The sequence below is a fragment of the Erinaceus europaeus genome, chromosome 11 (genome assembly GCF_950295315.1).
Source record: "Erinaceus europaeus chromosome 11, mEriEur2.1, whole genome shotgun sequence".
In the NCBI taxonomy this organism is placed as follows: domain Eukaryota; kingdom Metazoa; phylum Chordata; class Mammalia; order Eulipotyphla; family Erinaceidae; genus Erinaceus; species Erinaceus europaeus.
In genome coordinates this window covers 19,940,796-19,965,726 of record NC_080172.1, presented here as the reverse complement: position 1 = coordinate 19,965,726, position 24,931 = coordinate 19,940,796, and the positions used below count along the sequence as shown (strand labels likewise).

General features: G+C 39.5%; 1 protein-coding gene across 1 annotated transcript in view; it reads right to left on the bottom strand.

The window, feature by feature from the left end:
- The window catches only part of RHOBTB3 (Rho related BTB domain containing 3), a 92,696-nt gene that overhangs the window by 32,801 nt on the left and 34,964 nt on the right, over positions 1–24,931 (bottom strand). The window contains exons 6-7 of the mRNA XM_016191835.2: positions 22,835–23,200; positions 8,232–8,344 (exon numbers count right to left, since the gene is read on the bottom strand). Coding sequence (XP_016047321.1) covers positions 8,232–8,344; positions 22,835–23,200 — 479 coding nt within the window. The remainder of the gene's footprint in view (positions 1–8,231; positions 8,345–22,834; positions 23,201–24,931) is intronic.

Sequence of the window (24,931 nt, the reverse complement as noted above, 5' to 3'; positions counted from 1 at the left end):
TTATTAATAATAGAAAGAAGAGAATCAGAGGGTCACTCTGCATATGAAGTACAAGAGACTGAACTCAGCACTCCCCACACCCACGCTTACAAATCATGTGTTCTACTGCTGTGCACTTCCTAGGTCTTTAGTGTTGTTTCCTAATGTCCAGCAACTGTGACCCAGCTCTGAATGAGACAATACAGTGAACTTCTCTATCGTTCAGTAAGATGTTAGCCTACCTTCTCCAATGAAGTTTAAACTCCAGTTAGGGGAAGGGAATTTCTCCCTTTCAAGTCTGATTTCCCTTAAGAAGTCCCTTTAGTCCTAGGAACTCAATCAGATTTATCCTAACATCATCAGTTATTCCTCTACCATAGTGATTATTTATAATACATTTTAACAATTCAAACAATAATAACCACAAAACTCACCAAAGTCAGCAACGAAAACAACCCTATCCAAAAATAGGGAGAGGATATGGACAGAGTCTTCACATCAAAGAAGAGATCCAAAAGGCCAACAGATATGTGAAAAAAAAAAAGTTCCAAGTCATTGATTCTTAGAGAACGCAAATAAAGACAACTGTGAAATATCACGTTACACCTGTGACAATGGACAGTAACAACAAATGTTGTTGAGGATGTGGAGAAAGAGGAACCCTCCTACACTGCTGGTAGGAAAGCAAATTGGTCCAGTCCTCCCATCCCTGTGGAAAGCAGTCTGAAGACTTCTCAGAACACTAGAAATGGACTTCCCTATGACCTAGAAATCCTCTCCTTAGGATATATCTAAAGGAAACAAGCACACCCTTCTGAAAAGATCTATGTACAACTGTGTTCATAGCAGCACAGTTAGTTTCATCCTGGATGGAATCTGTAGGCACTGTGTTAAGTGAGATAAGTTAAAAAAAAAAAAGAGAGAGAGAGAGAAGGCAAATACCGGATGCCTACATTTGCAGGTGGAACTTAAGAAATAAACTAGGGGAGTCGGGCGGTAGCAAAGCGGGTTAAGCAAATGTGGCACAAAACGCAAGGACTGGAGTAAGGATCCCAGTTCGAGCCCCGGGCTCCCCACCTGCAGGGGAGTCGCTTCACAAGCGGTGAAGCAGGTCTGCAGGTGTCTATCTTTTTCTCCCCCTCTCAGCCTTTCCCTTCTCTCTCCATTTCTTTCTGTCCTATCCAACAACAACGACATCAATAATAACTACAATAATAAAACAACAAGGGCAACAAAAGGGAATAAATAATAAAAATAAAATTTTTTTTAAAAAGAAAGAAAGAAACAAACAAACAAAGAAATAAACTAGGAAAGGAAAACACAAATTGAACCCTGGCCTGGGAAGGATGTATGGAACCAAAGCAAAAGACTGAAGAGGAAGTGGTTGGAAGGGTGTGAAAAGGGTCATTCATGGGCTATTGATATACCCATATGTGATCAGCCATACTGTAAACCATTAATCCCTCAATTAGATAGAAAGAAATGAAGAAGAAGGAGGAGGAGGAGGAGGAGGAGGAGAAGGAGAAGAAGATGATGATGAAGAAGAAGAAAAAAGATGTCTGCCACCTGACAATCAGTAACTTTGCACTATGCAGCATAGGCAGCAGTGAATGACCTGGTTAAGGAAAACAAATCTATAGGTGGGGGGGGGGGCGGTTGAGTGCAAGTATTATAATGCACAAGGACCTGGGTTCGAGCTCCTGGTCCCCACCTGCAGGGGGAAAGCTTCATGAGCAGCAAAGTAGTGTTGCAGGTGTCTGTCACTCTCCCTCTTTGTCTTCCCCTTCCCTCTCAATGGCTGTCTCTATCCAATAAATCAACATTAAAATACCTAAGAGGGATTATTAACTGGCTTAGCTGTATCTTATTCTACAATCTTATATCCTTAAATATTTCCCGACCCAGAGCTAGGACTGCTTGAGTCCATAAAAGGCTGCCTGGATGTCGGGTGTAAGCTCCAAAGCCTTTATCTATGACTATCCTATCTGTTCTCTCATCCTGATGCTTTAATTGGGAGTCTCTAGTAACTCCCCAGAGCCCTACCCTGTCCTACTGTGGGCATACACAGTCCTCTTTTGCTTCTCACTCAGGACCTGGGGCTTTGTTTAATCTTTTCTGTTATCTTTCAAACATTTCTTTCTTTCAGTCCCAGAAGTCTAGGGTAAGCACTGCATCTTTACTCATTTACATCTGCTGAATCTCAGAACTTCAGCCAAGATCAGAACTCTAACCAGCTAGAGAAGTCAACAAACTCTACTCTAAAAAAAATAATGACATATACAACTTTAGCAGTAAGAATAAAAGATACATACTTCCCACGTTGGACTAGTTTACTCTGGTGGAAAGTCAGACTTTTTGGTGAGAAGGAAAAAAATATCCTTTTTCACCAGAAAGAAAATAGACTCCAAAAGGAACCCACAAATAAGAGAAGTGATACAGGACTATGTAAATCAAGGCTCCACAAAGTTTATTCTCAAAGTTTAACCTGGTCAGGTAAAGAAAGGACTACAAAAACTGGAAAGGGGCAAGAGACTAGTTCATTTAATGAGGACTATTTTGGCCAATACCAGGCTACCTGGTTACCTACTCAGAGTATCAATGGATACTTCCATATGGGCCTAGTCCTCTAACAGATCCCTCTTTTTACTATCACTGATCACTTCCATGAGGAATTTCATTATCAGCCCTTCGCAGGCCTCTCCAGGACCTTACCCTCACTATAAATTCATAATGGTAAGATTGCCCCACTCTCCAAAGACAGGCTGGATCATCCTAATCTGCCACTCAGGGAAGACTGGTTCTGTAATGAGTGCAGCCTAGAATGTTTCTGGTTGTAGCCATGGGCAGTAAAGTCAGACTGATAGGGACTCAGAGGTAATACAGGTTCAAGTGCTAAATATAAATATGCATGAGCCCCGGGTCCAATAGATGTGGTAAACAGTTAATTCTATTTATTTATTTGTTTCCATTTATTTATTTATTTATTTATTTATTTTCAAGCTTGATAGCCACTCTCTGCCCTCACCCAGCTTCCAAGTTCAATATCCACTCTAACACCATACTGCCAGACAATATTTCTAGTCCACCTCCACGTTAGCTAAAGACATAGACTTCTGGGAACATACTTTAGTAGATACTCTAGCTTCTTTTCACCTTAAGGTCCCTATTCTCAGTGGCTCTACTTCTACTCTTTGGTTCCTGCTTATTAAACATTTTGTCCTATTTTATATCTTACTGCCTTTCAGCCATCAAGTTCCAGATATTACTTCGATCCCATCCTGACCTCTGTAAGCAGATGACCTCACGAAGCTGTCCCAGAATCTTAACTCCCCAGAGCCCTACCCAACCAGGGAAAGATAACAGGTTGGGGAGATGGATCCACTGGTTACTGTCCATGTTCAGCAGAGAAGTCATTACAGAATGCCAGAATTTTGGTCCATACTCCCAGAGGCGGTAAATGTTAGAGGAAGATGACCAGAGGGCTCTGAACTCCAGTTCTACTGTGACCAAGAACATTAGTGACCAGGAATCTTTGTTTTTATACCATCACTGAGAGAGAAGAGAATCTGCAGAACACCAGAGGAAGCAAGGCACTGTTTTTCTTATCTGAGAGGGAAGGAAATAGGAAGGACACTGAGAAGGAGTTACAATTGTAGCTTAGAAAGGAAGCGAAGGCAGGGCCATACAAATGAATGAAATTAGGCAAAGAAAAAAAAAGTCACTTAATTTTAGAGCTCACAAGAGCTTTAGAAATCTTCCAGTAAAGGTTGGCAAAATATTTCCACTGGATAGTGTACCTGCTTTGTCATGCATGACCGAGCTTTGAGCCCAGCCCTCATTGAACTGGGGCAAACTTCAGTGCTGTGCTGTCATTTCCTCTGTCTCTCTGTCTCTGTCTATTTGAAAAATCCTGGAGCACTGAAGCCCCAGCAATATCAAGACCAACAACAAAAAAAAAAAAAAAGAAAGGAAAAAGAAAGAAAGAAAGGAAAGAAAAGAAAAGAAATTCTTTAATAATTCAGCCCCCATTAAAAAAAAAAAAGCCTGGGGAGCCGGGCGGTAGCGCAGCAGGTTAAGCACATGTGGAGCAAAGCACAAGGACCGGCATAAGGATCCCGGTTCGAGTCCCCGGATCCTCACCTGCAGGGAGTCGCTTCACAGGCAGTGAAGTAGGTCTGCAGGTGTCTCTCTTTCTCTCCCCATCTGTCTTCCCCTCCTCTCTCAATTTCTCTCTGTCCTATCCAACAATGACGACATCAACAACAATAATAATTACAACAATAAAACAACAAGGGCAACAAAAGGGAATAAATATATATTTAAAAAGCCTGGAAAAGACTTGCATACTACAGAGATGATCTGTGGTAGATTCATAGTTTACATGTACATTTCCTCACTGCCACTTCAATGGTAACATCCCTGTGTCTTACTCATCAAAAAAGAGAAGCCTTTATCTAGGGGAGCACAGGAGGAAAGCACACAACTCTTCTCTCCTCCTACACTAAGGAGGGAGTTTACTTTAATATCCTAGGATCATATGCTACTCATCAACACCCCACCCCCTGAAAACACCAGCATAGCAGCTACTCTCCCCAAGAAAAACTCATCTTACTGTCAGCACTCAAAAGAATGGCTGTGCTTAGAATCAGATTCAAGGAAAGTCCAGGAGTAGAATGACTGGCAATATCATAATACTATTCATATCAACTTTATGTGTATATATCATGATATCTATAGTTTGTGTGAATATAAATATGTTTATATACATAAAATGAATGATTCTGCATAAACTAATTATCTTATTACCTATACTCTCAATTTGAAAAGGGGGGAAGTGAGCATAAGTTTAAAACAATAAAGATGTATATAATGTACATTTTCACTGGTCAATAAACCAGTTAACCTAGAAAACTTTTGAAAAAAATGTAAGTTTGGGAGCGCATTTTTACAAACTCATCACTTACCTTAATTAGATTGTGAGCTATTGCTCTGACATATACCTGTAAAACTGGACAGCTTCTGCATACCTACTTCAGTGTGTTAATGAAACAAGAAAAAGGGTCTTGCTCCTAATTCCAAGTTATTTCATTAAAAAGAGAATAGGAACCATTATGCCAGTTAAAAAATACTCAAAGATTCTCACTAATGTTAGTGCAGTTTGATGTTATTATAAAATATTGATAACTTAGGTTGTAGACTTGAAAAGACATTTGTCTAAAATTTAAAGGAATTGATGTGGTAAGCAGTTAATTGTATATATATATGTAAATATATGTCTATATATATGTTGTTTTAAAAAATTTTTTAATATTTATTTATTTATTCCCTTTTGTTGCCCTTGTTGTTTTATTGTTGTGGTTATTATTATTGTTGTCATCATTGTTGGATAGGACAGAGAGAAATAGAGAAAGGAGGGGAAGACAGAGAGGGGGAGTGAAAGATAGACACCTGCAGACCTGCTTCACCACCTGTGAAGTAACTCCGTTGCAGGTGGGGAGCCAGGGCTCAAACCTGGATCCTTACTCCGGTCCTTGCTCTTTGCGCCACCTGTGCTTAACCACTGCGCTACAGCCTGACTCCCGGTTTTTTTTTTTTTTTTGCTTCCAGGGTTACTGCTGGGGCTCAGTGCCAGGGGTCGCCAGGGGGCCCAAACAGGGATCTTTGTGCTAGTCCCTGCACTTCACACTATGTGCTTAACTAGGTGTACCACTGCCAGCCGCCTATATATTTTCTTCAAGTTTGGGAGCTGCTCTCTGCCCTAATCTAGCTTGCTAGTTCTATTCTCAACTCTGACTCCATCACCCCAGACAATATTTTTAGGCTACCTCCATGTTAAGTATCAAGTGCAGGTAAAAATCACTAGTCATGGGCCTCTAGGAGCACACCTAAGGTAGAATTCCTAGTTTATCACCCTTAAAATCCCTATTCTCACCTGCTTTATCCCTACTTTTTGGTTCTCATTTATCAAACATTTTGTCCTGCCTCATAACTTACTGCCTTTCAGACACCAAGTTGCAGAAGATACTATGATTCCATCCTGAACTTCATGGGTGGACAATCACACCAATGTGTCCCAGAGCCCCATCTCCCCAGAGCTCTACCCCACGAGGGAAAGACAGAAACAGGCTGGGAGTATGGATTGACTTGCCAATACCCATGTCCATCAGAGAAGCAATTACAGAAGCCAGAATTCCTGCCTTCTACACCCCATATGTTCAGCGGGGAAGCAATGACAGAAGCCAGACCTTCCACCTTCTGCAACCCACAACGACCCTGGGTCCATGCTCCCAGAGGGATAGAGAATGGGAAAGCTATCAGGGGAGGGGGTGGGATATGGAGATCAGGTGGTGGGAATTGTGTGGAGTTGTAAGCCTCCTATCCTACAGTTTTGTTAATGTCTCCTTTCTTAAATAAAAAAAATAATAAATAAAAAAATAAAGAATTTTGGTCTATTCTCCCAAAGGGGGAGAAATATTAGGGGAAGATGACTAGAGGGCTCTGAGAGCCAATTCTATTAGGACCTAGAAAGAGAAGAAGAAAGGAAGGACATTTTGAAGCACTAATAGGTATAAGTGTGACTTAGAGAGGAAGAGAAGTCAGGACTGTAAGAAAAAAAAATGGGAAGAGATATATAGAGGTAGACAGATAGCTATAGATATAACTGTCAACCCACATCTTTGACTTTGGGAGAACGACTGTAGTTTCAGTGGAGAGAATGGGAGCACAGACCTCTGGTGGTGGGAACAGTGTGGAATTGTACCACTGTGAACTTGTAATTTTGTTAATTACTAATATCATAAATATTTAAAGGGTAAATTATTTTTATTGCATTTAATATAAACCTATATTCTGCTAGGCATTGCACATAATTTACCATTTTAATCTAAGATAGCCACTGTTTAGCACAGAATACAAAATTCAAATACACTGAGTAAATGGTATAATGTAGTTATCTTAAAACTTAATATATGTTCTTACATTAAAAATCCTACAATGTTTGTACAATACAAGTTACCAAAGTTTTCATATGCCTAATTTTATAACCATGTACAAAGTTTGTATGTGTGTCTGTCTGTTTGTTGCTGGAGTTTCACCACTCTAGGCTGGCATATTCAAATAGAAAGAGTGACAGACAGACAGACAAACAGACAGAGAGGTAAAGACCTAAGTTTCCTTTAATGTGGTGGGGTGGGGCTGGGCTCAAGCTTGGTAGTGCTTGTGGTAAAACATACACAGTCTAGGTGAGCTATTTTGCCAGTTTCAAGGTCTGTGTTTTTATAAGCTTTGACTCTTAGCTACTATTTTAAGTTTATACCAAATGAGAAACTATTCCTTTACTATCTACTTGGTCATACAGATTTCAATTAAAAAAAGGACACAATCTGCAACTCTCATGCTCCTGAATATGATATGGACTTAAATTTTGAGAAATGAGAAGATATTCTCTCTTTAAAAAAAAAAAGCATAATTTTTTATCTGAGAAAAAAAATATATATATATATATATATTTGGTTCTAAAGATCCTTTGACTCAGAACCTTCCCAACTGCCCCTCTTTTCCTCTCACTCCCTACCCAAATCATTGTATTGGAGGACAGTTGCTAATAGCACAGTTCTTGATGCCCAGGTACAATGCTTCATCTTTCTGAGAGAGGTGTCTGCAAAATACTTTCACCCCCAATTTAAGTCTTTTCTGACCATCATGCACCTGGCCTCCAATGGCCTCTTCACCTGAACCAGGCCTTTCCCTCCCTACAATCATTTGCTTTGGTCCAGAATATGACATGCAGCCTGAGTTTCACCTTGTCTTTACCCGTTCTGTCCTTGTTGCCTAAGTTCCACCTATAAGTCCAGTGGTTATACTCATGGACTAGAAGAATTAACAGTTTCAAAATGATTATTTGGACTAGTTTAACAGCCCTTCAAACTTTAAATAAGTTGCATAGTCCCAGAGTGGTCAGAGGGATGCTTCAAAAATGAACATCGTTAAGATGTGACTAACAATATTGTAATTCTTGCATGAATTAACAATCTGAGAACTACATATGAGAACTACATATGCTTATGTTTATAAAGTGTCTTAATGGCAAACATTTAATGAAAACATGTATATGCTATTGACATTTTTCATATCTCAATATTATAGTCATCACAGTTTCACACTTTTTTCATATCTCAATATTAGAGTCATCACAACCATCAGAGATAGTCCAGAGAAAGTAAAAGTAAACAAATTCACAAAAACTAGCTTACCTTCCCTGGCGTTTTTAAAATGCATTTAACTTTCTCAATTACATTGGAGACATCCCCAGAATCTTTCAATTTCTTTCTGATATCTTCTTCCAGTTCTTCCCATTGAAAAGCACCTGTGAACAAAGTAAGATATGTTGGGGTTTTTTTTTGTTTGTTTGTTTGTTTTAGTTAAAAAAAAAGAAGAAAAAAATAAAACTCTTGTAGACATTAATGTTTCATTTTCAGTTCTTCCTAAAGATTTATCTAACAAGATAGAATCAGAAGAACAGATAAACCAAGGACCACTGCACCCCAGCATTCATGGTGCAAGGAACAAGAGTCTTATACAGGGAAGTCCTATGCTCTCCTTGTGGAATCACTAACCCAGTTGCTCAATATTTTTCTTTAAAATTTTCTCTGCAAAATGTATGTCCTTGTATGTTTAAACAACTCTTTTTTTTTTTTAAATCAGTTTGGGGTGGGGGTAGACAGCATAATGGTTACGTAAAGAGACTCTCATGCCTGAGGCTTCAAGGTCCCAGGTTCAATCCCCCACACCACCTTAAGCCAGAGATGAGCAGTGCTCTGGAGAAAATATATCTTATCCGTTTGCAGGGCAAGGGTGGTGGCTCACCCAGTAGAACACGTTATCCTGTCAGAGCACCCAGATTCAAGCCCCAGGTCCCTACCTACAGGGGGAAGCTTCAGGAGTAGTGGAGCAGTGGTGCAGGTCTCTCCTTGTCTTTGTATCACTCCCTCCTCCTTCTATCAAAAACAGAAAGAAAAAAGGGGGGGACGGGGATAGCTTACTGAAATAATGGATTCATGGCTGCACTGGGTCTAAGTAATATTCCTAATGGCAAAAGAAGAGAAAAAAAAATCAATTCGCTTGCCTCTAAATTATAGGTGATCAACTAGTGATAACAACAATGGTCAGGACACAAGCTACCATCATAAATTGTCCAACACCAGAATGAATGCTTTGTACCAGGCAAGAAATCAGGTCTGGTCTTGTCCACGTACAATCAAACTGTGCTAACTGTGGAGATCGATGACTACCATCATTGGTACATGATCTACTCAGAAGATCTTGTGCACTGTCAGGGTCAGGTCAGGATGTTCCAAGTCACCTCTACAAAATCAACCCAAAGAAAGGAGGTAGAGGGGACAAGGCTGCGGCACACCTTAAATTACACACATTACAATGCACAAGGACCCAGGTTCGAGCCCTTGGTCCCCACTTGCAGAGGGAAAGCTTTACAAGTGGTGAAGTAGGCCTGCAGGTGTCTCTCTGTCTCTTTCCCTCTCTACCTTCCTCTCCCTTCTCAATTTCTCTGGATCTCTACCCAATAATAAGAGAATAAAAAATAAAAGGGGTTAGATAATTTTTGAATGAGTTCCAGGACTGTGGCACTGGAGTAGTATATGTAGGTGAGGAAACTGAGCCTCTGTCCTGTTGAGTGCACACAGAGAACTGTTCTGCACTAGTGGCACTAGGGTGCGCTGTGGAGTCCTCTCACTGAGCCATGTAATTCCACTCCTTCAGCAATGCCAGGGATGCATTGGATCGACCTTCTCGTGGTGCATCCCGTTGAGTACCCATTCATTGGGGAAACTGACGATCCTTCCTAGCCGACTGAATCCACATGGATCCCAGTCACTTTCAAAGCCAGCAACAAGCAGCTCCTGACAGCTTTCAACCTGACCTGTTGACTGGCTACGGAAGAAGGGCAAACGCTAGAAGAAGAAGAAGCAATGCCAGGAACTACTATGGTTATTCCTTTTATTTCTATTGACCTCTCCCTCCCTGTCACACTTTATATGCAAAGGTAAAGTCCATCACTACAGCCACAGAACCTCCCACAGGCAAACAACAAATTAATTTCAAAGTGCAGAGTAAAGTGACAGCCCACCTATATAACTCAATAACAAAAAACAAGCAACCCAGTGAAAAAGCAGGCAATATGTCTAAATTCTCTAAAGAAGTCATTCAGATCACCTATAGTCATATGTATGTGTATATATAATATATATTAAGTATATATATATATATATATATATATATATACTTAATGTAACAGTGTTACACTGTTAAAATCACAATGAGATGCCACCTCACACCTGTGAGCATGGCCTACATGAAAAAAAAAAAAGGCTCAAGGAGGCTGGGTGGTGGTGCATCTGGTTAAGTGCACACATCACCATGTGCAAGGACTCAGGTTCAAGCCCCACTTCCCACCTATAGGGAGGGAGGCTTCATGAGTGACTACTACAAATGTTTCTCATTCTCTCTCCCGCTCATTCTCCCCTTCTCCTGAGTTTCTCTCTGTCCTATTAAATAAAGAAAAATAAAAATAAAAGGAAATAAATGGCCTCCAGGAGAGATAGATTTGTTTTGCAGACACTGAGCCCCAGTGATAACCCTGGTAGAAAATAAATAAATAAACAAATAATCTCAAAAGAGTAAGCATTGGTAAGGACATTAAGGGGGAAAAAAAAATCCTGGTACACATCTGGTGGGAATGCAAACTGGTGAGGGGCTGGGCAGTGGCGCACATAATACTATGCGCAAGGACCCAAGCAAGGATCGGGTTTGAGCCCCCAGTCCCCACCTGCAGGAGGGATGCTTTATAAGCGATGAAGCAGGTGTTTATCTTTCTCTCTACCTATCTCCCTCCCCACCCCCCATTCTCAATTTCTCTCTGTCCTATCCAATAAAATGGAGAAAATGTCCACGGGGAACAGTGGATTTGTAGTGCCAGCACTGAGCCCCCTAGAGGCAAAAAAATATGCAAACTGGTATAGCTCCTATGCATATTCTTTTCAAAAAGTAAAAATAACTTAGGATCCTGCAAACCATTTCCAGGCATTTATCCAAAGGAGATAAAAACACATAAAGCAGAGTCATGCTCTAGTCCGTCTCTCCGTCTCTCTCTCTCTCACAGTGTAAATAAATAAATCTTCATAGAAATCATACCTACAACAACAGTCCCACTGAGATTACCTGAAAGCAAGAATCATATGTATTTAGTAGCAGGTAAATCCCTACAAGTGTCAGATCTTTTTGAGAACAGACATAGAAAGATCTCACAATTGAGAATAAAATTTAAGACAAGCTTATAAGAACACTCTTACTTACTCTCAGGTATGTTAATCAAAATCATTTATGATATAGTCCTAATAATTTTTAGACTACAGATCTCTCTCACCCCAACCTCATGTATGCAAAACATTTAACATGAGATCTATCCTCTTAACAAAATTTTCAGTGTTCTGTTTTTTTTTCCTCCAGAGTTATTGTTGGGGCTCAGTGCTGGCACTAAAAATCCATTGCTCCTGATGGCCATTTTCTCCATTTTATTGGACAGGCCAGAGAGAGATGGAAAGAGTGGGGGGGAGAAAAAGAGAGAGAAAGACACCTGCAGATATTCGATGCTTGTGAAGTGACCCCCTGCAAGTGGGGATCGGGGGGCTCCAACCCAGATCCTTCTGTGGGCCCTTGCTCATGGCATGTGCACTTAAGTGGGTATGCCATCACTTGGCCCCCAAGAATTTTAAGTGTTCAATACAATACTTACTAAAAGTTTATTTATTAATAACCCCATCCAAAAATGGGGGGAGGACTTGGACAAAATATTCACCACAGAAGAGATCCAAAAGGCTGAGAAACACATGAAAAAATGCTCCAAGTCTCTGATTGTCAGAGAAATGCAAATCAAGACAACAATGAAATATCACTTCACTCCTGTGAGAATGTCATACATCAGAAAAGGTAACAGCAGCAAATGCTGGAGAGGGTGTGGGGTCAAAGGAACCCTCCTGCACTGCTGGTGGGAATGTCCATTGGTCCAACTTCTGTGGAGAACAGTCTGTAGAACTCTCAGAAGGCTAGAAATGGACCTACCCTATGACCCTGCAATCCCCCTCCTGGGGATATATCCTAAGGAACCCAACACATCCATCCAAAAAGATCTGTGTATACATATGTTCTTGGCAGCACAGTTTGTAATAGCCAAAACCTGGAAGCAACCCAGGTGTCCAACAACAGATGAGTGGCTGAGCAAGTTGTGGTATATATACACAATGGAATACTACTCAGCTGTAAAAAGTGGTGACTACACCATTTTCAGCCGATCTTGGATGGACCTTGAAAAAATCATGTTGAGTGAAATAAGTCAGAAACAGAAGGATGAATATGGGATGATCTCACTCTCAGGCCGAAGTTGAAAAACAAGATTAGAAAAGAAAACACAAGTCGAACCTGAAATGGAATTGGAGTATTACACCAAAGTAAAAGACTCTGGGGTGGGTGGGTGGGTGGGGAGAATACAGGTCAATGAAAAATGATGAATGACATAGTGGGAGTTGTATTGTTAAATGGGAATCTGGGGAATGTTATGCATGTACAAACTATTGTATTTACTGTTGAATGTAAAGCATTAATTCCCCAATAAAGAAATAAATTATTTAAAAAAAAAAGAAAAGAAAATGATCTGGAAAGAAGGAGAGAATGTGCATAGGTGTTCCTTTATAAAATACAGATATAAGGGAGTCGAGTGGTAGTACAGCAGGTTAAGCGCAGGTGGTGCAAAGCACAAGGACTTGGCATAAGGATCCTGGTTGGAGCTCCTGGCTCCCCACCTGCAGGGGAGTCGATTCACCTCTCATCACCTCTCTGTCTTCCCCTCCTCTCTCCATTTCTCTCTATCCTTTCCAACAACAACAAAAAAAAGTTTATTTATTATGAGAAGGGGGGAGGGAAAGACAGGAGAAGCAGAAATAAAGAAGTTAAGAGACATACTCAATGGACTACTACTTGGCAATAAAAAAGATGATATTGTGGGGGCCAGGTGGTGGCGCACCTGGTTGACTGTACGTCTTACAATGCACAAGGACCCAGGTTCAAGCCCCTGGCCCCCACTTGTAGAGGGAAAGTTTTGTGAATAGTGAAGCAGTGTTGCAGGTGTCTCTCTGTACCTCTCCCTCCCTATCTCCCCCTTCCCTCTCAATTTCTGGCTGCCTCTATCCAATAAATAAAGATAATAATTAAAAAATTAAATAAGATGATATTGTGTCCTTTGGGATAAAATAGATGGAATTGGAAAAGCTTAAGCTTAGTGAAGTAAGTAAGCAAGTATAGAACAAGTTCAGAATGATTTCACTTACATGTGGAATATAAAGAACTGAACACATGAATGTGAAAACAAACAAGAAACAATCAATCAACTCATATCCAAGACTGTGGGAAAGCCATAGTGGTTATCTGGGGGGTGGGGTGGGAGAAAGAACTTTGGTTTGGAGAACAATGAGTGTGAAACTATACTCCTATTAACACAGATTTTTACGAATCACTATTTATTCAATATGTCAGGGGAAAATAGATTTAACACTTCAAGTTCTCTAACTGGCAAGATTTTTGTTCTGAGTAAACATATTTTCTTTAGCCCAAATATTTATTGTTTCAGATTTGTAAGATTTAATTCTGACACTGGGCTTAAATGGTCTAAGCAGCTCTGAAATATAATCTATCTATATATTTACATATATTTTTTATTTTATTATTATTACCAGAGCACTGATCAGCTCTGGCTTTTAGTGGTGCAGGGGATTTAACCTGGGACTTTGAAGCCTCAGGCATGAGAATCTCTTTGCATAACTATTATGCTATCTACCCCTGCCCTATTTTTTTATTTATCTAAGTTACATACAACCTTAGGTCAGATAGATCAAAATCATTTGGTCCTGTCAGTATCTAAGATAGTTACTAGTAAATATCTTTCAATAGCATAAAACATAGAGAGGTCAAGTATATTACGGTAAATTCTAACTATCAGTTTTTCAAGGAAAAACAAGATCCTAACTAATGTGGTTCTAATAATAATCATCACTTACTACAAGGAACCTTTCCCATTATCTCTAAAATTCTTATTTCTCTTAGTCCTGGAACATCTGGGACTTTGCTCATATTTCTTGATGTTTCTTCTCTCTGATCTCTTACCCTGTTAAGTCTCTGTTGACCTCAACTAAATCAGCACTACCAGTGTTGCCATACCACATGATGCTGCTGCTGACTTGCTACTGCAGATGGCCTCCAGAGATGGCCAAGCCTGATACGCAAGCCTTCCAACTCCGCTAACCTGGTGAGATCTTTCCTAATACATGGGACTACCAAGTGTCATTTCAAATGGCAAGATTTTTTTTTTATATTCTAGACTCATGTATGTTTTATTTTTTTTAATAATTTATTTCTTTTTTTAAAATAATTTATTTCTTTATTGGGGAGCTAATGTTTTACATTCAACAGTAAATACAATAGTTTGTACATGCATAACATTCCCCAGATTCCCATTTAATAATACAACCCCCACTATGTCATTCATCATCTTTCATGGACCTGTATTCTCCCCACCCACCCACCCACCCCAGAGTCTTTTACTTTGGTGTAATACTCCAATTCCATTTCAGGTTCGACTTGTGTTTTCTTTTCTAATCTTGTTTTTCAACTTCAGCCTGAGAGTGAGATCATCCCATATTCATCCTTCTGTTTCTGACTTATTTCACTCAACATGATTTTTTCAAGGTCCATCCAAGATCGGCTGAAAATGGTGTAGTCACCACTTTTTACAGCTGAGTAGTATTCCATGGTGTATATATACCACAACTTGCTCAGCCACTCATCTGTTGTTGGACACCTGGGTTGCTTCCAGGTTTTGGTTATTACAAACTGTGCTGCCAAGAACATATGTGTACACAGATCTTTTTGGATGGATGTGTTGGGTTCCTTAGGTTATATCCCCAGGAGGGGAATTGCAGGGTCATAGGGTAGGTCCATTTCTAGCCTTCGGAGAGTTCTCCAGACTGCTCTCCACAGAGGTTGGACCAATGGACATTCCCACCAGCAGTGCAGGAGGGTTCCTTTGACCCCACACCCTATCCAGCATTTGCTGCTGTTCCCTTTTCTGATGCAAGATTTTTTAAGAAAGTTACAGACACTAGATAGAAGCTAGAGCCTAGGGTATTGGGTACATGTGTGCATATATCCATAAGTAAGGGGTAATTCTATACCTCAAAGTAAAAGTGCTTACTAGCCCTCCGTGACTAAACTTAGACCTGAATAAGCCTTGCAACCTAGTGTAATGGCCTAAAGGAGGCATTTTAAATTCTCTAATTATATATTTATTACTTAGGCCTATACATCCTCCTCTCCTACCCTCTACTTCACTTCCTTCAATCTATATCTACTCAATTAACTACACAAAAGGAAGTAAGATGCAGTCCAACTTTTAATCTTTTCTGACAGAGCATCAGCATTATTGTTACCCCTTGACAATCTTAGGAGAAACACTATCTAACTGGCCAAGAGATATACTGGCAAAAACGACATATCATGAAAAGAACAATTACTGTCCCCTTTACTAGAATCATCAAACAAGTAAATGCAGAAACCCTAGGGGGCTGAGACCCCCACTAAAATCCTAAGTCTATCTCTTCCCTACCTTGAGGCCAGATCCCATAAACCTAATACTGGCTTGAATACAACAAAACACACGTAATGCTTTAACAACTGGGAGAAAGTCTAAGATTAACAGATAAAGAAGGGATTACAAACGCTAAAAAAAAAAAAAAAGCAAGAGACTGGCTCACAGCAAGATGGCCTTTTTAAGCACTATCAGGTCACCCAATCACTTGGGTCTGAGACAGGGAGGAATTCTTGGATTCCCCCCATAGATAAAAAGGGCCTAGAATTCTGATAGATCCCTTTCTCTTCCATCACTGGTCACATCCACTGGAAATGCCATCATAAGCCCTTTTGCGGGCTTCTTTAGGACCTTACCCTTACTATGAACTAAAAAATGGTAGGGACAGCCCCACTCTTCAAATGGAGGCTGGGTCATCCTACACTGCCACTCAAGGAAGACTGGTTCTAAAGTGAGTTCAGCCTGGAATGTTCCCAGCTTTGACCACGGACTGCGAGTTCAGTCTGACAGAAACTAGGAGGCTGTACAGGCTCCAATGCTAAATTATGAATATGTATGGGCCCCAGGTTTGATAGATGTAGCAAACAGTTGACTGCATTTATAAATTTTCTTCAAGTTTGCAAGTAACTCTGTCCTAACCCTGCTTCCTAGTCCTGGAACATCTGGGACTTTGTTCATACTTCTTGACGTTTCTTCTCTCTGATCTCTTAACCCTGTTATACTGCCTCTGTTCTACTCTCAACTCTGACATCATCTTCCCAAACAATAGTTCTAGTCCACCCTCATGCTAGCTATCAAGCTCAAGCAAAGATTACTAAGACACAGGTTCCTAACTAAAACAGACTTCCTCATGTTTGTCCATCCTAAAATCTCAACTTTCATCTGCTCTATTACTACTTTATGGTTCCTGGTTATTAAATATTTTGTCCTGCTTTCCATCTGGCTGCATTTCAGCCACCAAGCTCCAGATGCTACTGTTATTCCATCCTGACTTCCCTGGGCAGACGACCTCACCAATAATTCCTGAAACCTTACCTTTCCAGAATCCTACTCCCCATATAGGAAAGATATAAATAGGCTGGGGGTAAGGGTCAACCTGTCAATGCCCATGTTCAGTGAAGAAGCTAGAATTCCCACCTATTGCACCAGAGGGATAAGTGATAGGGGAAGTAAACCAAAGGGCTCTGTCCCCTCATTCCACCAGGACCCTAAGTGTTTTTCACCAGGAATCTTGCTTTTATACCATCAATGAAAGGGAAGCGAGTCCAAAGCCTTATCTATTCCACCACTTCCTGGGCTATACAGTACAGTATTTTAAACAGTACAAAGAATGTATAGCATCTCTCTACCATTTACTTGTCGTGCATAATGAATTGGGATTTTCTTGTTACTTTCTCAAAAATACTCATGGACTTTCAGAGAACATGGTCTACTCATGTACTAAGCTGTGTTTTTATGCAATGCAGAAAGAAGCATGCCATGGAATAATTCTAAGAGTTGAAGAATTTTATTCAAACTAAAGATGAAAGGTTGTTTCCACATACTCACTCCCTCTGGCAGCATTTCTGTAAGTGATGTAAGAGTCTCAGAGCCATCTGTGGCAGGAAGAGCTCAAAGTTAAATTCTTGAGGTTCTTTAAAATATTTCAGTTCCTAACCATCTGAGATCCTATGACTTAGGAATTTGCAAGCATGAAGACTGTATCAAGTATTGTAGGAATGTTATAATTGAATGCCATTTAAGTATTACTACATGATAACCAGGAAACTGCAGGCCTCAATTTTCAGATTACTCCTGCTCCTTTAGCATTAGTCATTAGGTACTTACAGATTAGTGTTTTCTGTTAGCCAGTATGAAACTAACATAAACAGAACATACCTATTTTTATAGTGTCTGTCAACTCAGAAAAATTAACTGAAGCTTTATGTAGGTATAAAGTTTTGACCCAACTGTTATCCAAGTCTTTGCCAAATGTACATAGGAACTAAATTCCATGGTAACACAATATATACAAAATACCAAATTATTGAAGACTTTTTAAAGTATGCTATTATAAAAGAAGATATCCTTTGTAACTTGGTTCATTAAAAAAAAAAAAAAGAGCAGGATACAGTTTTCATATGGTTTCCCAGCCCATGTTTGCTTAGGACAAATATTCCCAAATATGCCATGTCATGGAGTACCAACTCTGCCTTACCCACCCTACTGTCAGGAATACAAACAGCTCCTGTCTTCCACAGTTCCCTGATGTAACCTGTGGGTAGGCTGAGGCTTCTGGGAAGAAACCATTGCATAATTGGGTCTTAAAATGTGCGCTCTGTTCAAAGTTTTAAAGTGTTTAACAAGGAGAAAAACAAAACAGAAACCCACAAGTTTGACCTCTTGACTAGAGTTTCTGGGGAGGGGGAAATGCAGATTTAATATTTTTGTTTGATTAAAAACCCTTAAAGAAAACCTATTCACAAAGACTAGAGAGTGATATATAGTGGCAACAAATACGCAGAAATTAATTTTCTGAAGTCCAGTGCAATCACGCTTAAAAGCCTAAAGCAGCTTCTAAGAAAGAAAGAAACAGCTCGCATGGATTGCTTTGCCACCCTCACTTCCTCCTGTCACCACCTCCTACTCTATACTCAAGACATCAGAAAATAAAGATTTCTGTAAAACAGCAGTTGCCCCGGATGAAACTAACTCAGCAGTGTCAATTTCTCAATATACTAATTTATTTTAAATAGTGTTAGAAATAACATGCAAATCTAGCCATACCACTTTGAATATGCCTGGTCTCATTTGATCCTGGCAGCTAAGTAGAGGTGGGTGGTAGAATATACACACACACACACACACACACACACACACACACACACACACACACACACACACTTTTAATAGGCAACTGACTCTGGAGTAAGGGGAAGGGAATAAGAATAACTTTCCATTTTTCTCTTCTTCCCCCTCCCCCACTTTATTCCATCTACATGTAGTGGTTTTGTAATTCAAAGAACCCACTTTCTAGAAGAAAGTTAAGCAGGTTTTCTGTCACTGAAGATACATCTAATCACTTTACTGTTACCATATCAAAGAAGATGTAACTGACCGCAAAGTGTTCATGCACCTTTGAAAGCACTCAATGGGCACTGTGGGGAATATGCTGAATAATTCATAATTTAAACAGTAAAATCATTGGGGGGGGGGAAGCCAAGCACCTTCTTCCATCATTTTCTAAACACAACATTAAACTTTTAACACATAAACATTTTGGTTTCTCAAAATGGGTTAAAATTCTGAGTTTAAACATAAGAATCCAAGTTCAAACATAAGAATCTGTAGTACTAAAAGAGGTCTTTAATAAGGCTTATTCATGTATTGATTCACAGCTACTACAGCCTACTGACTAATTCAGCTGACAGAGAGGGTATGTCGGCTGAAGGCACTGTGCTTTTGTGCTCTGTAGATTGATTATTTATGTCTTCTACAAGTCAATCCAGCATTCACTACACAATGGAGTTAAATCTGCCACCACATTATACATATATATGCATATATAGGTACATATATACAAATGCATATGTGTTTTAATCTACTTAAAATTCAAGCTGCAATTATACTTTTCAAAACAATTCATTTCAACTTATAAAAATATGTAATCATCCTCACCTACTTTCTATCACACTTCCCTCAATCACTCTAAGGCTAACCTTGTCAAAGTAAGGACTACAAAAGCTGAATAAGGGCAAGAGACCGCATACTTTAATGAAAGCTCTTTCAGTCACTACCATGCCACCCTATCATCCAGGGCCCTAGTCAGGGAATCCTGGGATTCCCACATAGATATGATGGGCCTAGACCTCTAACAGATCCCTTTCCACCATCGCTGGTCATCTCCATCAGGAAGAACATCATAAACCCTCTTGTGGGCCTCTATAGGAACTTGCCTTCAATTTGGAACAACCATGGTAGGGACTGCCCCACTCTCTGAAGGGAGACTGGGTCAACAGACTCTGCCACTTAAGGACGGGTGCTGAAATGATTGCATCCTCCAATGTTCCTTGCTATGACCACAGAATGTTAACTCAGATCTACAGGCATGCAGAAACTGCACTGGCTCCTGTGCTGAATGTGGACCCCAGACCAAACCAATAGGGTTTACAGTAAACAATATTTATATACTTTTGTCATATTTTGGGGAGCTACTCTCTTCCCTGATCCAGCTTTCTATTTCCAACCCTAACACCATCTTCCCCAGACAATACCTTTAGGCCACCTGCATGTTAGCTATTGGACTCAGGGAAAAATTAGTAAAGCCATGGGCCCCTTGGAATATACCTAAAATAGATTTCCCAGCTTTTTCTAAAACGGAGACCCAATCTCATCTGCTATATTCTTACTTTTAGGCTCCTGATCATTAGACAGTTTATTCAGCTTCTTTATATCTTAATGCTTTTTCAGCCACCAAGATGCAGATGCTACCATGATGCCAACCTGACTTCCCTGGGCAGACGACCTCACCAATATGTCCTGGAACCCCACATCTCCAGAGTCCTGCCCCACTAGGGGAAGATAGAAAGAGGCTGGGAGTGTGAACGACATTCCAATGCCCATGTCCAGCAGAGAAGCAATTACAGAAGCCAGACCTCCCATCTTCTGCACCCCATAATCAGCCTGGGTCCATACTCCCAGAGAGATAAAGAACAAGAAAACATCCAATGGAAGGGAGGGAATATGGAACTCTGGTGGTGGGAACTGTATGGAATTGTACCCCTCTTATCCCACAATCTTGTCAATTTTTAATAAATCACTAAAATTTAAAAAGTAAATTTCTAAAAAAAAAAAGAAAAAGCAGTCTGTAATGCATATGCATAAAACCCTGGTTCTGCAAATAAAATAAAAATAAATAATTAAACTTATATGTCCACTGACCAAATAAAAATAGTTAAAATTTTATTTCTAACATCAATCATTTTTAGAGCCAGGAGACAGCTAACCTGGCAAAGTACGCACTTTATCATGCTCAAGAAATCAAGTTCAAACCCCCTGACACCATGTGGGGGCATCATACTAAGGGAAAGCTTCACAAGTAGTGAAGAGGTGATGCAGCTCTCCTCTCTCTCTCTCTTTCCCTTTCTCTCACCTTCTAGTAGAAAAAAAATCTGCCAGGAGCAGAAGCCCCAGTGAAGCCCTGGTTAAAATAATAATAATAATAAATCAGTCATTTCAACTGGACACTATCCACAATTTTCTCAGATATATGAATTAATATTTTTCCTTATTTGTAAACCTTTATATACATTTTATTTAATTCTCATTCTGACGACTAAAAGGAGATAATAAATATTTCTCCAGACACATTCCATACATGGAATGACCTTACCCTAATATTCTTTCATGATTCCAAATGGGGGAAAAATTAAAGAAAGGAGAAATTCTCAGAAAATGCTTATTTGGGGGGGGTCGGTCAGTAGCGCAGTGGGTTAAGTGCAGGTGGCGCAAAGCACAAGGACCAAGTAAGGATCCCGGTTCAAGCCCCTGGCTCCCCACCTGCAGGGGAGTCGCTTCACAAGCGGTGAAAGCAGGTGTCTATCTTTCTCTCCTCCCTCTGTCTTCCCCTCCTCTCTCCATTTTTCTCTGTCCTATCCAACAACAATGACATCAATAACTACAACAGTAAAACAAGGGCAACAGAAGGGAATAAATAAATAAGTAAAATTTTTTTTAAAAAAAGAAAATGTTCATTTGGGTGTTTACTTAAAAAATCATTTTACTTTCATTTCTTTCCATTCTTACATAGAACATTAAAATGTGAGATCTTCATTCATTTGCTAAAATAGTTCAGACAAAACACTTATTCAGAACATAGCTGCTTCGGAGGTTTTTTTTAGTAGGATAAAAGAACAATAATTGACCTCTTTATATGTTTCATTTAGCATAATCATCTTCAGTTCCATTCATGGTTTCTTGATCATTTGTGCAGTAAAAATAAGTAAAGCAAATAAATACAGAAAAAAATTAAAATACTTTTTAAATCGTATGAAAACTATGTTGATTGTGTGGAGGGGGTTATGTGTGGGAGGGGGGTGGGGGGAGCAGGGAAAACAGAACACTGGTGTTGGATGTGGTGACTGACACATACTATAAAAATGTGACTATACCTCCGACATCTTATAAACTTGTAAACCACTGTTAGATCATTAATATAAAAGTTACAAAAAAAGAAAAAGAATTGCTAAACTAGATCTTTAGAAGATAAAAAAAAAACAGTAAGGGTAAAGAAGTAAAACCTAAAACAGTCATAACCAAAGCTGATCAGCAATCAGCCTATACTAAATTCAGACGCTGTCTCCACTTCCTAAACAAAATGTCACCTAAACAGCTAATTTCTCTGCTCAGTTTCTTTAAAAAAAAAAATCTAAGGATGAAATATAAAAGCTACATTTTAATGTCTATGCATATTTTCATATACATTTCAGAAATATTCTTTCTTTAAACTGGGGTACAGATTCCTTTATTTTCACATTTCAGTTATTTAAAAAAAATAAGTTACTCATGTAGGAAAAGAAAGTATTGTTTTTACAAATAAATTAAAAATCAAGACAAATCAACCAGACTTCCCTGGACAGACAACCCCACCAATGTGTCCTGGAGCTCCAGAACCCCACCCCACTAGGGAAAGAGAGAGGCAGGCTGGGAGTATGGAGCAACCTGTCAATGCCCATGTTCAGCGGGGAAGCAATTACAGAAGTCAGACCTTCCACCTTCTGCACCCCATAATGACCCTGGGTCCATACTCCCAGAGGGTTAAAGAATAGGTAAGCTATTGGGGGAGGGGATGGGATATGGAGTTCTGGTGGTGGGAATTGTGTGGAGTTGTACCCTCTTATCCTATGGTTTTGTCAGTGTTTCCTTATTATAAATAAATAAAGCAAAAAATAATAAAAAATGTTTTAAAAATCAAGACAAGTAACACATGGAATACTTGAAAGACTTGGATCAATTCCTGTATATAAAGCAAATACTATTTAAAGAATGACCTTCACTTCAGATGGTAGGAAGAAAATAAATATAAAACTAGCCCAAACACCTGAGGACCATAAGCATACTTCGTTTCAAGAGCTTAAGAGAGTATAACAGAGCCATTTGACAAGATACCTGAATAAATGAAGTGCAGAATGTCCGACAAGCATGAACAGAAGATGGCGTCTTTAACAATAACTCGTAATGGTGGGTTGCCCGAAGACTCCTGGCTAGCACCTGGAAACGCAGCATCTCTGTTTATAGCAAAGAGATCCTGGGTAGTTCGGATAATACTGGAATCCTGAATCTCAGCAGGACTCTTGACATTGAAAAGCAGCATGAAAACATGGCTTACAGCACACAGAACAATTTTGTGGGCCTCCACAACATCCTTCAATTCTGGATTGTAAAATACTACATCCACACACTGGCAGCAGAACAGCAAATTGTTTAAGTCTGAGTTGTAATGCGATGCTTCGGCCTTTAACACAGGCATTTTTTCTGTTTCATAAAAAAGACAATGAAAATCACAAACTATGCTCTAGGTCTGTAGAGCCAACTACTGTAGGTTTATTTTAGATGGAACATAACAAAAATTTTAAATATTAGGCGAAGTCATAAAAATTACAACTTTGACCTATAAAAAAGAATTACTGTATACTCTACACTAGTTATAAACACATATAAACCGATCATTAGGAAGTACAGAATTTCATAACAGAAACATAGAAATGGGGTATTTCCTTTGTATTGTGCCAATGAAAAACCCGGTATTGTCACAAATACTAATAAAATAACACTGATCTTTATTTGTATGTTCCAAAATAAAATATCCTCTAAGTATTAAATTTTAGTCAGCCAGCATTCTTTGCTTTCACGTGATAAAAATTCAAACTAATAGTGAATAAATTCTGAAAAACCCAACCTTACATTTTAAGTTTTTTGTTTGTTTGTTTTCCTTCTGGGACTTGAAGTGGAGATGGAAGGCTAAACTCTTAAAACTACAACCTCTCAGGGTCAAAACGAAGAGCCTTGAACTCCTGTTTGCAAGGTCATCCTGACTATTTTATTTTGACCCTGAAATTACTATTTTTATTCTCTCAGAAAAACAATATGCTCCCCAAGAATGAGCTTTTTCCCTTCAATAAATGTGCAGGTGAGGTTCCTAACTTCCAAAAGAGGATCAACTGTCAGGTTTATTTTCTAGGTTTATTATGAACAAAAGCAGGATGGCCCTTGAGTTCAGAAGGGCTACACAAGGACTGTACCTCTTCACAGACCCTCACTGTAAAATGCCTGCTAATTTTCATCTAAAGCTGAGTTGAGGAAAATGTTACCAGCAAATGGCTACTTGGAGGGTACGCAGTCACATAAATGGAAAGTAAATTGCTTTCTTGGGGGCCAGGTGGTGATGCACCTGCACGCACATGTTACAGTGCACAAGGACCCAGGTTCTTGCTCCCAGTCCCCACCTGCAGGGGGGAAGCTTTGAAGTGGTGAAGCAGTGATGCAGGTATCTCTCTGTCTCTCTTCCTCTCTATATCCCCTTCCCCTCTCAATTTCTGACTGTATCCAATAAATAAATATATATTTTTTAAAAGTAAATTGTTATCTTTAATGCAAAAGTCCAGTCTAATAAAAGACAGTAATATAGTACTTTGGGGGTCCAGCCCTTTCAGAAATGAACCTTACTGTATACCACCTCAATATTAGAGGCACCTCCGTGCAAACTTATAAGCTGAGAACAGTTTGAAAGTCACATGCCCCAAAGCTCAGGATTTGCCCTTAGGGAACAGATCAGCACCTCCTCCCATATATCTATTTCTCAAATTAAAAAAATGAAAAAGTTGTTCCAGGAGTTGTGTAATCAAGCAAGAGATGTGTCCTTGGCAGCACAAAAACATGTATTTTGTTAATAAAAAAATAACTATGCTTTTTAAAAAGACATTATTTTTTAAACAATTTATTTTTTAATATTTTATTTTATTTTTTGCTTCTAGCGTTATCACTGGGGCTTGTGTCTGCTTCTGGAGGCCATTTTCCCCATTTTGTTGTCCTTTTTGTTGTTATTGTTACCATTGCTATTGTTGTTGGACAGGACAGAGAAATCAAGAGAGGAGGGGAAGACAGAGGGGGAGGGATAGACACCTGCAGACCTGCTTCACCACTTGTGAGGCGACCCCCCTGAAGGTGGGCGGGGGCAGGACTAGAACCGGGATCCTTAACGCTGGT